Consider the following 16,704-nt stretch of genomic DNA (forward strand, 5'->3'; position numbering starts at 1 on the left):
GTGGTCAGTGTGACCATTTGTGACAGATCTCTGCAATTTGGGCAGATTTGGCTCTTAACTTCTAACGCTGCTGGTAGGTTAGGCTGACCCTTTAAAAAAGCAGCATAAAATCTTGGCAGATTTCAATGAAGTCCTTATAATTTTCGTAGTAAAAGTAGAAAACTTATAGTGTTCTGAGTTTTCGTGCGAAATTCGTGCAAAATTATCTCGAAAAGCTTTCATGACTTATAATTATTTTTGCGATGGCATATTTTTTGCATTTTCAAAAGTTGAGATTGGCAGATTTGGGTAGATTTTTAGCTAGTGTTGGCGAATTTAGAAATTTTTGAGATGGTTACATTGTCTGATGTATTTTTACCAAAGAGTATGTTCCTAATCACTACCTAGTACCTACGTTTTTTTGTCGTTTGACATTTTGACATTGTAGTTTGTTGCAGTCATAGAGATATTAATGGTTGCAGTTAATTAATATATTTCAATATATTTGCAAATGTAGTATTTTTAATCATATAAAATCAATAATTTGTTTACAGCGCTGTAAAAATAACTACTTATTCTCTTTTACCTCGACTACGATAAGTTTTTAATGTACAAACAAGTTCTATAGCTGTGATCAAAGCGTAGACGCTACCAATATGACAGCGGACGAAAATGCCGAAATTGTAAGTAAAAAATCAACACAAATAAATAACATTGAATGAGCAAAACTTTTACTTTAAATTAAAAGTTCCAATTGATGCTATTTCCTAGGATTGGGGAAACGAAAGGTTGACTCGCGCCCAGCGGGCGGTGGAGGCAAATCTCTATGACGTCGATTCCTGGTCCCTCTTGATCCGGGAAGCTCAAACGAGGCCTATAAGTGAGGTTCGGACTATGTACGAGAAGCTTATTGCAGCGTTCCCGACCACGGGGAGGTACTGGAAGATCTATATTGAGCAGGAGGTAAGTGTTTATGAAAATATCATACAGGTATTATAATCAGCTCAATGTAACATTAACTAATGTTACATTGAGTTTAGTGCTTATGTGCGTTTTAATCTATTAAATATCACTTGATTTAATGGCGAAGGAAAACATCGTGTGAAACTCCATGCTTCAGAGTTCTCCATAATATTCTCAAAGGTGTGTGAAGTCTGCCAATCTGCACTGGGCCAGCATGGCAGACTATGACCTAAATACTTCTCATTCTTTGAGGTGTCTGCTCAGTAGTAGACGGGCAACAGATGGAATATGATGATGATATTTGATGCTTATGACCAACCACGCACGAAACGTTTTGCGTCTTCATTCCTCATATGCATGGCTAAGGTTTAGAATACTCTTCCGCGATCTGTGTTTCCTACCAATTACAATCCGGGAATCTTTAAAACAAGAGTGAATAGGCACCTTCTAGGTAAAGGCGTCACATCATCACTTTCCATCAGGTGTGATTGTGGTCAAGCGCTTACCTATAGTGAATAAAAAAAAAAAACCTGACATGATTTCATCCAAAGGCCAAAGCTTTTTTGATGCCTTCAGGCATATTTCATTATTAACTTAATATAAATTGTAGGTTTCGATTTTAATTTTGAGTTCTTTTGGAGATTGTTCAGTTTACCTAAACAAACCTATCTTAAACAAAAGTTATGTATTAAGTCCTCATTGTTTAATCAAAGAACATTCTAAGCCTATGTTGAATATAATCATATAATTAAAAGTATAATTTTACATTTTCAGATGAAAGCGAGAAACTTTGAAAGAGTAGAAAAGGTCAGTATGGTATTAGTGTAAATTAAGTTACTTAATTAATTATAAGTATTATGTTTGTGATATTAGTATTAAAAATAAAGGAATAACAGCTAAACTATAAACAGCGTAAAAATAATTATTGTCTCATAGACAAAAAGGACTGATTTGTGTATAATTTAGTTATAAGATGAAATAAATGTAAAACCGAATCTGAATTATCTTTTTATTCAGCTAGGGTTGTTGTGTTCAGACATGTTGGAGGTGATTTTCTTTGGCAAATACATATTAGTTAGAAAAACAGGATTGTTCTGGTTGTTTGTGCATACTATTTTAGGAAATCAAACATTTAAAAAACATTTTAAGTACATGGTATATCAATGTTCATAAGATTATTTGCCATTGAGGGTCACTCTTGACATGTAATTATCCCTACAATATTCAATTACAATTTATTTTACATTTTTCATACACCATCAGGTGGTGTGATCTAACATGATTTTCATGATCAGAAACTTATCAATCTTCTGACTGATGAAAACACAGGTGGGCAGAGTTAATCAAAAAAATTAAATTCATAAATTGTTATTTCACTACTTAAAAAGTTAACTTCAAAAAATTAATGCAAGTTAGAGTTGATCCGTTAAAAGTTAACCATCCAAAAGTACCTATACTCATGTTAAGTATTATAGTAGGTTACCAGGGTGCACGTTTATTTTTCCCTTTGTACCTGCTAGATTATGCACTGTGATAACTGATAAGTGTTGCAAATATGGATTTCTTTATAAACACTAAGAAATTAGGTGACTTAGTGTTCTGGTATGATGCTGTGTAGAAGCCAAGAAGGACATGGGTTTAATAAAAGCTGCCATACCCCTTCCAAGGTAGCTCACTACCACCTTAGACTGCATCATCACTTACCACCTGGTGAGATCGCAGTCAAGGGCTAACTTGTAATGGTATAACAAAAAATAGTATAGCATAACAGCGGCTTGCCATCCTTCCATTGAGTCAAAGTACATAAAGCTGAGTTTAAAGGTCTTCACTCACTACACAGAGGATGCTAACTCCACTCTGACTTAACTCACAGTAAAGCATGGAAATGTGAATTTTCAACATTGGTGCATGAAATATAAGTGTGTGAGTATGATGCTTTAAAAATTCCACTGTAAGGAACACAATATAAAGCTCACATTCCTATGCTTTACTGTGAGTAGAGTCAGCGTCAAGTCTGTTACATGCGAAGACCATAAGTTGCTTTCAAAATTATTCTGATCCACTCCACTTAGGCTGTATGTGTCGACACTGAATTGTTATCATTACCATCAGGAAGACATGTCAAGCTACAATTTTGAAAATACATAGTTGAAATAATGACCACACCATTCCGCTAAGATTCCTAAATAACATCATAGTAAGACTAGGTAACTAAAAATGAATGAAAAAATTGCCAATTTTGCCTTAGCATCTTGCTGTTATTTGCCACATTGGGTATGTATTAAATTAATATTCATGATTATATAATCCTATTTAGTGTCCTATTGGTAAGCCAACCTCATCTATCAATTTGAAAGAGCTAATCTTAAAGTTGTGAACTGATTTTATTCTAGTTTTTTCTTTAATTTTTCCCTGTTCCTTTTTAGACATACTCTCTAAGCCAGGACGAATCAGTTTGTTCTAAATAATACTAGTTGTATTATACTCTGCCATTTACCAGTATTCGGATGCATATAGGCTAACAACCATGTGTAGATTAATGATGTCAAATATGTTCTTTAGAAAATTTTGACATGCTTCCATATAAGGCATCTATATGTGCTCTAGTTGAGCATCAGACGGGGCGGGGTGGGGCACTCAATCAAAAATTCTTAGCTACAAGCGTTCTGAGTGGTAGTGGCGGCCAAACGGTGCATGGTCTCTTCGCTGGTCCGACCACTCGCTTTAAAGCCTGTTACGCGCTTTAGACCTCTATATTTAGATTCTAGGCTGCGTGTCAAGTGTCCGAATTCAGGTTAACACTAACATCTAACACCGGAATTCATAGTCAAGATAGGGGCTTCTTTAGAGGATGATTCAGGTGACATGACCATTGTGTCGTACACAATCTTAATGCATTGCATGAAGGTTGAATATGACACATCAGGATATATTTCGGAGAGTGTGCACAAGAACTCTTTGACCTGGTTCCTCCTTCACCTTTCTACCATCGTACTACCAAGCATCGTCAAGGTCTGCATCCGTACGTAGTTGAAATTCCTCGAACACGTACGAAACGATTTGCTTCCTCTTTCCTAATTCGAACAGCTAGGATATAGAACGCCCTTCCGGCGTCAGTTTTCCCTTCCACCTATAATATGGGTACCTTCAAGTCAAGAGTGAATAGGCAACTTCTAGGCAAGCGCGCTCCATCTTAGGCTGCATCATCACTTGCTAGCAGGTCTGATTGCAGCCAAGCGCTAGTCTATATAATTAAAAAAAAAACATGCCATTTGAATCATCCTCCTCTAAAGAAGCCTCTATCTTGACTATGAGTTCCAGTGTAAGTGTAATTCTGCTATATCTTACATTTAGAAAAACTAATCACTTCAAAATTCTTTGTGCCTGCGCCAGTTGTTTCAGAGATGCTTGATGAAGATCCTGAATATCGAACTGTGGCGCCTCTACCTCAACTACGTTAAGGAAACTAAATGCATGTTACCTACCTACAAGTACGTATATACTATGCAAGATGCCTCATATTGCTTAGATAGTGTCCAATGTATATCAGGAAATGTAGGTGGCCCAAGATTCTCCCTTGCGAAACTCCATGCCAGAATGCCACAATTTTTATAAATGTTTTTATAAGTAAACAATATTCAAAACATGTTATTAAAAAATATCGAAGACTAAAAGTAAGTCGCAATGGATGGGCTAGATAAGTGTGATAAATAAGATTAAACGCTTCGTTTGGATACAATACGAGGAATATGACGAGTTTAATAGTATTGCGTGCTATCAAAGCTTGGGATTATCATGTTGTGCACTGCAAGGACCACAGCAGTTGGAAATGGCTGTTTATGGCATTCTTGCTTCATCTGTGTAGTCTAGCCAATAGTGAGGAAATCCGCTAATCATTGGTGATTTCGATCATTACACTGAAACTGTTAAACTTTGGTGGCAGGCCTGTCCATGTCGACTACTGAAATTAAAAAATACTATTTATTAAAATACTATTAAATATCATATTTAATAGTTGACTGCTAATAGTGTCCATAATCTTTTTAACTTTCAGGAGACTAAAATTATTTATTTGGTGATTGAAAGTTTTTTCAGCTAAACACCTGTTTCAGAGAGAAAATGGCGCAGGCGTACGATTTTGCGTTAGACAAGATTGGCTTGGACATCCATGCTTACCCAATCTGGAATGACTATGTGACATTTCTGAAAGCAGTCGATGCAGTGGGCTCTTATGCTGAGAATCAGAAGATTTCTGCTGTTAGAAAGGTGAAAATAATTTAACAGTCGCCGCAAACTTCTAGCTCTCTGATCAGAAGGAGAGTGGTATTATGTTACGGTGATCTTGCATCACGGATAAGACTCCCATACAGTACAACCAAATTAATAATGCGCATAGAAATCTTCGTCACTGTTCGGCAACGGTCGTATGATACACATGATATTGACTCATATTTGTTTATAACAAGGTGCAAAATGCAAGTGCATTGTTTAGGGCTCTTACGATTCAATGATTCGGAATACGACAATTAGCGAAGATCTACATGCGCATTATTAATTTGGTTGTACTGTACGTTCGCACCACTAGAGCTTGCAACGAATTTTCCAATAGGTACCGATAATGCCTTTAATGTTATTAGAATGAGTCACGCAACTCTTTGCAAAGAATATAAATATACCTACGCTGTTTCTAAAAAATAATGAATGAATGAAAGTAAAAAATAACTTCGGAATATTTAAGTTTCGTGTGTATCTTGTAATACTAGTAGAACATTCAGGACCAGCTAATGAAGGCTCATCTAGACAGTTCTACCGTATCACAAGATGTAAATGATATAATCAAAACCTGCATTGAAGAGGAGAACATTGATAATGTATAAAACTCAATACAATACAAAACTTGTATTAAAACAATAATTTAAATATCATAATCAATATTCCACAGGTATATCAACGAGCTGTTATAACACCTATAATTGGTATCGAAACTCTATGGAAAGACTACATAGCATTTGAACAAGGCATCAATACTATTATTGGTAAGATTCTAACTTTTTTTAAACTTTATTTTTTAAAGAAGAAACTATTTCTAACTTGACGATGCCCGCGACGTCGTCGTACGTCAACGTATCGTCGCGTGGCTTTAGATTTTTGAAAATCCCGTTGGGGAGTTTCTTTGCTCTTTGCTTTCTTATGTCAATTTCCGGGATACAAACTACCTCTGTACCAAATTTCATATAATTTCATATAAATAGGATAAACTGATGAGCCTTTAAGAATCCCGTGGAAACTCTTTGATTTTTCGGGACAAAAAATAGCCCATGTCCATCCCCGGGATGTAAGCTAACTCTGTACCTTTCTCAAAATCGGTTAAACTCTTGGGCTGTGAAAAGCTAGCAGACAGAAACACCTACTCACTCAGAGACAGATCACTACATGGGATCTACCTGTCAAACTGTCAGTAGGTACAATACTATAGTATATACTATATAATATAATAAGGTAGGTACTTGAGATAGGATATAATCAGGACTTCTATAATCAGTGGCACTAAATAATTGTATCTAAACTACATACTAGCATTTATAATATTAGTATGGATGACACATTTTAGCGGAACGTATGGCAATGGAACGATCTCGCGAATACATGAACGCGCGAAGAGTTGCCAAGGAATTAGAGACAGTGACTCGAGGCCTGAACAGAAACATGCCTGCCACGCCGCCCACCGCCGACCGGGAGGAGATGAAACAGGTTTGATCCTAATCTATATTACATATATTAAAATTGTAGAAAAGTGGTGTCTGTACAATGGAAATATATAAAAAAAAGTAGCAGGGGTTGTTATTATATCGATGCCGTACCCGAAATTGTAATTAATTTTTTTTTGTCTGTTTGTCTGTGTGTTTGTGCACGCTAATATCAGAAACGGCTTATTCGATTTAGATACGGTTTTCACTAATATATTGTAGTAAGCTTCACTTAACATTTAGTGTTTATTTCATGTCAATCGGTTCATAAATAAAAAAGTTATGTCAATTTAAAAAAAATATGCTGCCCGAAAAGTCACTATACGAAGTCGCGGGCACAGCTAGTCCTAATATCACACTAATATTATAAAGGAGAAAGTTTGTATGTGTATGTGTGTGTGTGTGTATGTTTGTTACTCCTTCACGCAAAAACTACTGGACGGATTGGGCTGAAATTTAGAATGGAGATAGATTATACCCTGGATTAGCACATAGGCTACTTTTTATCCCGGAAAATCAAAGAGTTCCCACGGGAATTTTAAAAAACCTACATCCACGCGAACGAAGTCGCGGGCATCAGCTAGTATTATTATACTTAAATGTGAAAGTGTGGATGTTTGTTACTCAATCACGCAAAAACGGCTGAACGGATTTGGATGAAATTTGGAATTGAGATAGATTATACCCTGGATTAACACATAGGTTACTTTTTATCCCGGAAAATCAATGAGTTCCCGCGGGATTTTGAAAAATGTAAATCCACACGAACGAAGTCGCGGGCATCAGCTAATAGTTCAATACATGTATTTATTACTCACAATCATCTCGACGCGTTCAGAGAAGGATGTCTTAGAGGACGTATATTGTCGATTTTGAACAAAATCCAGCTGTCATTGCGAAGGTCAAAGGAATCAGTTGAAATAGGTATTGAGGTAAAATTGAATACGTAATAATTGAGTACGTAGTAATGTTTTTAAATGGTTTTGTCAGCAAAATTCCAAATCAAAGTAAACTATCTTTTGACAGGTGGAACTGTGGAAGAAATATATAACCTGGGAGCGTTCGAACCCTCTACGCTCGGAAGACACCGCGCTCGTGGCCCGACGCGTCATGTTCGCTATAGAGCAGTGTCTGTTGTGTCTAGCTCACCATCCGGACGTATGGCATCAAGCTGCACAGTTTCTAGATCATTCTGCAAAGCTTTTACAGGAGAAAGGGGTAAAAAAATAATTTTCTACAGTAATTTTATGAATGGCTAGTGTTAGACATGTTCAGGGTCCTTACCTCACTTAGCACACAAAGTAGCTTCTCGATTAAACGCATAAGCGATACAAGCAGACATTCTGTTTAGTTTTTCCTCGCATCACGGCTTTTTCGAGAAACGAAGTAGCCTAGTTCGATGCCGAGGAAAAATAAATGAAAGTCACAGACTTGAGCATAGCTGATACCTTATTCATTACTCAATGTTAGAATGTTAAACAACAGTAAAGTCAAAGTCAAATATTTTATTCAAAGTACAATCGTACACTTTTTGAACGTTATAAATCAGTTTAATCAGAAAATATATGATCTGTCCTAGAAATGTTTTCGACGCTTATGTACTGTTCACATAATTAGGACTCCAACGCTGCCCGTCTGTTCTCTGACGAGGCGGCCGCTGTATACGAGAGGGCCACGAGCGGCCCGCTCAAACATTCCACTCTGCTGCACTTCGCCCACGCGGATTACGAAGAGAGCAGGCTGCACTATAATAAGGTATTTACCTAATTTTAAAGCCAAAAGGAAGGGTTATGTTTTTAGCAGTCTATGTACATGTATGTATGTAGGTTTGTTTATGTTCCACCGTAGTGATTCGTTATTATGATGACAGGCTACATTTTATACGAAAAACAAAACGATCTGACAGATGTTACATACAAAAATGTGGGGATCCCAATTTTTTTTGCTATTGTATCGAGTGGGATATCAAATCTATTAGTTTGAGCTGTGCTTTGATAGCAGTCAGTCAGATTTTCCTTTTATTCAGATAAAATGTAACCAAATTGGGTACAGCTACACCAATCTCACTCATTTGTTTAGGTCCATCAAGTATATACGCGTTATTTGGACATGGAAGACATCGAACCCACACTAGCATACGTGCAGTACATGAAATTCGCGCGCCGAGCTGAGGGCATCAAATCCGCTAGAACCGTGTTTAAACGCGCTAGGGAGGACCCCAGGTAAATATTTTTTTCTTGTTCCCGATTTTTATCCAAAATCAGCTTAATCTCAATGCATAAAGAAATCTCTGTTAAGAAATAAGCATGTCCAATGGTTACTTGATTTATTATTAGGTACTTTTTTAACTACAATTCTGGGACATGAAAAATAAAAATATATAAATAAATACGCAACGCAATTAATTATTTCTATACATGTTGATGGTCTACCAGTATCTACATAAATAGTAAACCTGCAAACAGGGCTTCAACGGTTTCTGATCCAGAATCTGCCTAAAGTCAGAATATTGTATAGTGTTTTAATGTATAACAGCGAATTTAATGTATAAGAGATCATTTTAAATATTTGATATTTTATCCATACAACAAATTGTCAAAAAACAATCAGATGAATGTTTTATCGCACGTGTGCGGCAATAGTCGACTTTACAGTTTCGATAGGGGCGTAATAACAGCTACTTTACTACAAAATGTATTGATTTTTTTTTTATTTGACTTAAACATATTACTATCACATGGTTCAGGTCCCAGTACCACGTGTTTGTCGCGGCGGCCCTGATGGAGTACTATTGCTCGAAGGACAAGAACATCGCGTTCCGTATCTTCGAGCTCGGCCTCAAGAAGTTCTCGCACTGCCCCGAATACGTGCTTTGCTATATCGACTACTTGTCACATCTTAACGGTGAGTCAAATTTTTACTATACTTACTGATACACGCGACTTCGTCCGTGTGGATTATTAAAATCTTGTGGGAATTCTTGGATTTTCCGGATAAGAAGTAGCCTATATCACTCTCCAGATCTTGAGCTCAAATAATCACGCCGATCTGCTGTCTCTTTGCGGCGTGATTGAAGGACAAACCAGCAAATCAACAAGCAAAAACACTTTCGCATTTATAATATAGGTAGTGATTGGGATCTATAACAGTTATTTATGTGACAAATTAAAAAAGCAAGGCAACAAATATATTACCACACTTGTGCCATAATAAAATATTTCCGTACAACACTGTTCCGCTTCGTTCTGCAGGTAGCTAACTTTGTACTTCAAAAATTGTCTTAAGAATTTCAATGTTTTTGATTTCAGGTATTGTTAATATACATCAAATATACTTCTCATTAAAAAAATCGAAACACAAAACAACTTTTAGCTGGAAAGTGTTTCGATTTTTTTGATGAAAAGTTGTAGTATATTTACAGTTAATTAGTTAAGTAGTTAGTTTAAGTAGTAGTATGTTTTGTTTTATTGATGATTTTTGCAATAAATTCAATATGGATCTCAGTAATTTAAATTATCACTTTGACAGAGGACAACAATACGCGCGTACTATTCGAGCGTGTTCTATCATCAGGCAGTCTTAAACCAGAGAGCTCGGTGGATATTTGGAACAGGTTTCTGGAGTTTGAGTCCAACATTGGTGACTTGGTCAGTATTGTGAAGGTGGAGAAACGAAGACAGGCGGTTCTTGAAAAGGTTTGTGTTATGACTATTACTGAATCAATATTTATAGCTACAACTATATTTTTTTCATTTGATTTTCTCCATTCAAAAGTCAAATCATTTATTCAAAGTAGGTACTTACTATACAGGGTGTAACCAGAATGCTATGAAAAACAAAGACAGGTGATAGTACTGATTGTTTAGTATTTTGACATCACTAAACTTTTTTAATCTACTTAATCATATTTAATCTGTGTCAGTATCATATTTAATCTGTGAAAAATGTATTATGCCCTCTCTCTGTGTTTTGAACCAGAGTAAAATGGGCGTGTGTTGAACTGCTCTGCGTTTTATTCAAATACAACAAGATGACTGCTGCCTCACCTGAGTGGATTTAAGAGCCGAATATCCCTAATACAATTTGGTACTGGCCGGAATCGCCAATGAAGATCCCTAACACTGATGATACTGAAAGACGTTTTCCACGATATTCCTTAGACCGTTTTTGGTTTATCCAAATCCTACCATATTAAATCTTTTGCAAAAATTATGGAAAAAACTATTTTCTGTGTCAATCAATGGTTTTAATTTCTACAGATCAAAGAGTTCGAAGGCAAAGAGACTGCTCAGTTGGTGGATAGATACAAGTTCTTGGATCTCTACCCTTGTAGTATCGCCGAGTTGAAATCTATTGGGTATACTGAGGTAAGATTTTAAATTAAAATTTGATTGAAGTACACTTGTGCATTTTCATTGGTTCTGTCAATTCCTTTTGACAGGTAACTTAATTCCTCAAATATTATGTTCTAATATCGACAGGTAATTCAATACCTCAGATATGTTACTAACCGGGCAATTTGGTAACTCAAAAGTTACTAATATCGACAGTAGGAACTCTTTGGTACTTCGTCACCAAAAGTAGCCTAAATCCTTCCCTGGGATGCAAGCTATCTCTTTACAAAATTTTATCAAAGTCAGTTAAATTGATGGGCGGTGAAAAGCTAGCAGGCAGAATTTCGCATTTATTATGTTATATGGATGGATTTAAAGGTAAAATAATTTCCCAAATAAATAAATAAACAATATTGACGGGTAATTTATTTCATCAGTTACTTTGTGGTAAATGAAAGCTTTATTCTTGCACTCTCTGATACCCGCGACTTCGTTCGCGTGGATGTAGGTTTTTTTAAATTCCCGTGGGAACTCTTTAACTTTCCGGGACAAAAAGTAGCCTATGTGCTAATCCAGGGTATAATCTACCTCCATTCTAAATTTCAGCCCAACCCGTCCAGTAGTTTTTGCGTGAAGGAGTAACAAACACACACACTCACACACACACACACATACACATACAAACTTTCTCCTTTATAATATTAGTGTGATTGCACAGGTAGCATCGATGTCCAACAAATCGTGGGCTCTTGGCGGACCTCTGGCGGGCATATCGCCAGAACTAGCGGCGGTCATATTGGGTCAAAAGTATGTACTTGCTTACTTCCTAATTTGAGAAAATTTTACTGAAATCATTTTACTTCATCCTAATATTGTTGCTAATTCTGTTGTATACAATCTCTAACAGGTCTAAATCTAGCGCTATCCTTTTCCGCAGGGAGCAGAAGGAGAGTGCATTTAGGTTGAGATCTTTAAAGCGCACTTTGACTTTGCTTAGACTTAAAACACTGTTAAAATGAGACAGCGCTATACTGCTGACATAAAACCGTCTCATCTTAACTGAAGCTTTAGTCTGAGCAAAGTCAAAGTACGCTCGCCTTAGACCTGCCATTTTAGTTACAACAAAATTAGTCACTACACAATCTCTAAACTAAATTAAATTGACAGGTCTAACTAAATCCTAGTGCTATCCTTTTCCGCGCGAAGCATTATGAACGGGATAGCAACATCTGTAATTTTAGTTTGAGGTTATGTAAAACAGAATTAGCTATTTAAATTTCTATTCCTATAAACTTATAAAGTATTGTGACTGAGAATATAGTTTAAACTTGTATTTTAGGGATAATGATCCGAACAAGGACATAGCGAGACCTGACACTAATCAGATGATTCCCTACAAGCCAAAGGCTAACCCACTGCCAGGAGAGCACCCTATATCGGGTAAGTCATATGACAGGTAACTTTGTGTCACATCCACAGGTTATGTCAATAGCTAATTTTCCTAAGTTAAGGGGACTGAAATTGCCGTGGGTAATCTGTTTGCTATTTCATCTAACATTGTTTGAGAAAGAGTATACAGATTCGCTGAAAATATTTTTGAATCACCCTTTACTAAGAAATTGTCCATTGACGCATCTTAAACTTTCTTGATATGTAGATACACATTTTTTACATCACTTACACTAGTTCCACTTTCACTTATCACTATACAGTAACTCAAAAGGTTTAGTCCTTTTTAGTCACTCACTTTTTTATACAATTAATTATTATTTATTTATTTTAAAAATAAATATACATTTAAAAAATTACAGTGACGAAATTACCATTCCGGTGTTTCATAAACCAGCATGGCTATTCTGTATCTTTGAAAGTTTTCGTTAGACATTGAGTCCAGTTAGAAATCCATGAACTTTAGGTCACGTGTTTTTCTATTCCGTATCGAATGCGTGGCTAACTAATTACGAGTATCTAACACTTGGCAGTTGGCCAACATTAACATAGTAGCGTATTTTATCGACTTTATATGGCCAAATTAAATATCTCTGCCTGACAGGTAGCGTCGTAGAAATGTAAGACTTTTTAAATTGTACGACTTCGACTAGTTTTTAATTATTATCTATGGGCATTTGACATTGACATTACATCAGTTTGAACTTTGACTTGAATTTAAACGGTTTTGTGTTTTCATAGATTAGTGTTTTGTAGTACCTAACTTTGAATTATGACTATAGAATGACTATAGAATTACAGTATTCTTTAGTGCTTTTATTGTGTACCTACCTAATTATTCCTTCAGCACACAATTTGAACGAAATCATGAAGCATATTTTGTCTATTTAGATGCCTCCAAGAAGAAAAGTCTCAGTGCGCCAATTCGAACTCTTGGTCGAGTTTGCAGAGACCCATCGCGATATTGCGATGGGTCATCTCATTGGATCAAACATGGTTGGGACATCGTATTGAAGATAGATGTCCCCATTGGGTGCTGATATGTACCCGTGGCATAAAAATGCAGAGCTGCTAGGATCTGCAATAAATATAAAATCCAATTTTTGTGTTAAATTAATCTCAATATTTTCTTCCTCAATATAAATACCAGAATTTTATTTTTATTTGTTATTTTATTTTGTACCAGAAAGTTGTAACAATTAAGAGACAAAGAAAGTAAAAGTGGACAGGGAAGCACTCTATAAGAAATCTCTACCAGTGGCCCTTGGCAGTGCGAGAGGTTGTAAAGGGAGTAGAATAGGTACAAAGATAAAAATAGGTACTTTAGTACCTACATGAGACACCTTTAGTTCAATGCGAACAGCTGTCCTTCGTCGAGCGGCTTGGAGGTGAGGCCCGAGTTCCTCTAACACCTGCTGGTAGCCAGCCTTGCTCAAACGAAAGTTCGCAATGAACTCTGTTTCTGGCAGCTCCATTGGGTTATACATAGCGCGCAGCCTGCGCCTGTGGACCCGTAGCGCCTTTTGTTGGCGCTGCTCTTCAGCATGCCCCATCAATACGGCACGAGCCATATTTGTTTTAAATTATTATCTACTAGATGATGCCCGCGACTTCATCCGCGTGGATTTAAGTTTTTTGAAATCCCGTGGGAACTCTTTGATTATCCGGGATAAAAAGTAGCCCATGTGCTAATCCTGGATATTATCTATCTCCATTCCAAATTTCAGCCAAATCCGGCCAGTAGTTTTTGCGTGAAGGAGTAACAAACACACACACACACACACACACACACACACACGCACGCACACACACGCACACACATACAAACTTTCACCTTTATAATATTAGTGTGACAACATTAACACAACCACAAAATATAGTACCTACTTGCTTACAAAATAACAATAATTTAACTCCGACGAACCAACCTTACTTTATATTACTTACCTTTTTACAACTAATAGATAAGTACCTAGGTACTAGGTATCAATTTTTTATTATAATATATTTTTCTGAAAAACCGAGCGGAATTCAGCCGATTTGTAATTAATAAAAATCCTTTAAAATTAAAACATCTCTACATTCGTTGAGATTGCTAAAAAATTATTACCTCTATAAAACGGACGGATTATAGTGGCGAGTCGCAAAACACTGGTCCCGACTAGTTGTTAAAACGATCGTAGCCACCTAATAAAGTTTCTAATTACAAACTGTCATTTTTGCTTAGTGAATAGAGTTTTAAAAACTATCGATACGAAAACATACGTGAAAAAGCATTTCCGGTTTCTATTCCATCCCATTAATGGCTATGATCGAGAGTTGTAGTCTATGACGTCATCTTGGTTAAAAACTGACGTTAGCGAATAGAAAATTTGAGTTTGACATTTAATTATTAGAAATTTTCACGAAATTAGTGTGCCACTGAGATACAGCATAACCCTGGGTCGGGTGTATCTGTGCACCGGCATTCCTTGTGTTCGCTCGTTAACGTTATAATATATGTACATACATACACTATATTTACACTAAAATCTAACTAATAATAATAACTACCTACCTAAGATCCCTAAGTCTAATCACAGAGTAATATAATCTAGTTTGTTTAATCTTACAATACTATCTTAATACTATTTTTGTACTTACCTATAACTATTATTTACTTATACTATATAATATAATGTGATCTCTTATTCCAGGCGGTACGTTCCCGATGCCACCGGCCGCGGCGCACTTGTGCACGCTAATGCCGCCGCCCTCGAGCTTCCGAGGGCCCTTCGTGGCGGTCGACAGACTCATTCAGCTGTTCAACAGGATCTCGCTGCCTGACAAACGTGAGTAATGAACCTTGAACGCGGATAATGAATAAAATAGAATAGATTTTTATATTCAAGTAGACTTTGACCACTGTTCTTTTCGACCAACGATTTTTAAAAAGGGCATGTAACGTTCACATGGCATATGAAATCCACTCTCGATCTACATGAACATGATTCCTAAGTCACGTTATAGTGTCCGGCAAACAACTTGAGAATTGGAGCGATTGGCTGCCGAATGGGAGGGTGCACGCGATTGGTTGATCAGTCGATGCGAGTGGACACAATTGGTTGATACGTCGACTTTCGCGTCTCGGATTCGCCAACTTTTGCCCACTACGCTGCTTCAGGTCCAAGTTGTTTGCCAGGCACTATAGCTAGTATTGAAATGTAACACGATTCCTCAAGTATGTTACTATGATCGACAGATAACATAATATTTTATCAATCTCGACAGGTAAGTAAACTCATTCCTTTGACATGTTACTAAGGTAACTAAACTCTTTTTTTCTCCTCCTTAGCAACATACATTACTAATATCGATGGTTAACATTGTTTTTCTTTTACATAGCGCCTGCTCCAAGCCAAGAAAACGGCTGTGACACCAAACTGTTCGACCTAGCTCGCTCCGTGCATTGGATAGTGGATGATGACGGTATCAGCACTAATAACAAGGTAATAAAAACTTGTCATTACTACAATTAATCTAGTAAGTTTTTTTCATGAATACTTTCTATCTTTGTTGTATCTATTCTACTCCCTTTACAACCAATCGCACTAGTGGTGGACTATGGCTAAGGTAGAGGTATGGCTAAGAGACCTTTGGAAGAGTCCACACGCGCCGGTGCGCGGTCACCATACTGTCATCTTAGAACCCCAACATCTAACGGTTTATTCGAACTATTTTAAACTAGCTGATGCCCGCGACTTCGTTCCCGTGGAAATAGGTTATTAAAAATCCCATGGGAACTCATTGATTTTCCGGGATAAAAAGTAGCCTATGTGTTAATCCAGGGTATAATCTATCTCCATTCCAAAGTAGTTTTTGCATGAAAGAGTAACAAACATCCATACATACATACAAACTTTCGCGTTTCTAGTGTTAGTAGGATTCAATAAATGCCTCTTATTTGATCCACAGGCTCGTCGAAGAAAAGCAGGTGAGGATTCCGATGACGACGAGCTGGGCGTGGCGCCGCCGCTCAATGACATTTACAGGCAGCGACAGCAGAAGAGAGTGAAATAAGATTTTATTACTATATAATATACAATATGAAGTGTTCCAATCAAATATTGCTGACATAAAACGAAGTAAATAATGTTTTAAAGAAACCTAGCTTTTATTTTACCCCAAAATTGCACTTTTTAAAATTCAGATACATGTTAACCCTTGACTGCAATCTCACCTGGTGGTGACGA

At 36.7% G+C, this 16,704-nt stretch overlaps 1 protein-coding gene across 1 annotated transcript; it reads left to right on the top strand.

Annotated features, from left to right (window-relative positions):
- The first annotated feature begins 421 nt into the window (after nucleotides 1-421).
- On the top strand, nucleotides 422-16,609 carry LOC123871047 (protein suppressor of forked). Its single transcript, XM_045914608.1, has 18 exons — nucleotides 422-662; nucleotides 751-942; nucleotides 1,717-1,749; nucleotides 4,336-4,433; nucleotides 5,055-5,208; nucleotides 5,885-5,978; nucleotides 6,554-6,693; nucleotides 7,716-7,907; nucleotides 8,307-8,444; nucleotides 8,769-8,911; nucleotides 9,436-9,593; nucleotides 10,218-10,384; nucleotides 10,949-11,056; nucleotides 11,742-11,830; nucleotides 12,363-12,463; nucleotides 15,169-15,303; nucleotides 15,857-15,960; nucleotides 16,427-16,609. Exons 1-18 carry the CDS (start codon nucleotides 636-638, stop codon nucleotides 16,529-16,531), a joined length of 2,178 nt encoding a protein of 725 aa, XP_045770564.1. The 5' UTR covers nucleotides 422-635; the 3' UTR covers nucleotides 16,532-16,609.
- Nucleotides 16,610-16,704: the final 95 nt, after the last annotated feature.

This window comes from Maniola jurtina, chromosome 13 (assembly GCF_905333055.1).
Source record: "Maniola jurtina chromosome 13, ilManJurt1.1, whole genome shotgun sequence".
Classification (NCBI taxonomy): domain Eukaryota; kingdom Metazoa; phylum Arthropoda; class Insecta; order Lepidoptera; family Nymphalidae; genus Maniola; species Maniola jurtina.

Coding starts and splice junctions, on each gene's coding strand:
- LOC123871047 (XM_045914608.1), top strand. CDS start 636: ATGACAGCGGACGAAAATGCCGAAATT. Junction 1,750..4,335: donor ACTTTGAAAGAGTAGAAAAG/GTCAGTATGGTA, acceptor TGCCTGCGCCAG/TTGTTTCAGAGATGCTTGAT. Junction 5,979..6,553: donor AGGCATCAATACTATTATTG/GTAAGATTCTAA, acceptor GACACATTTTAG/CGGAACGTATGGCAATGGAA.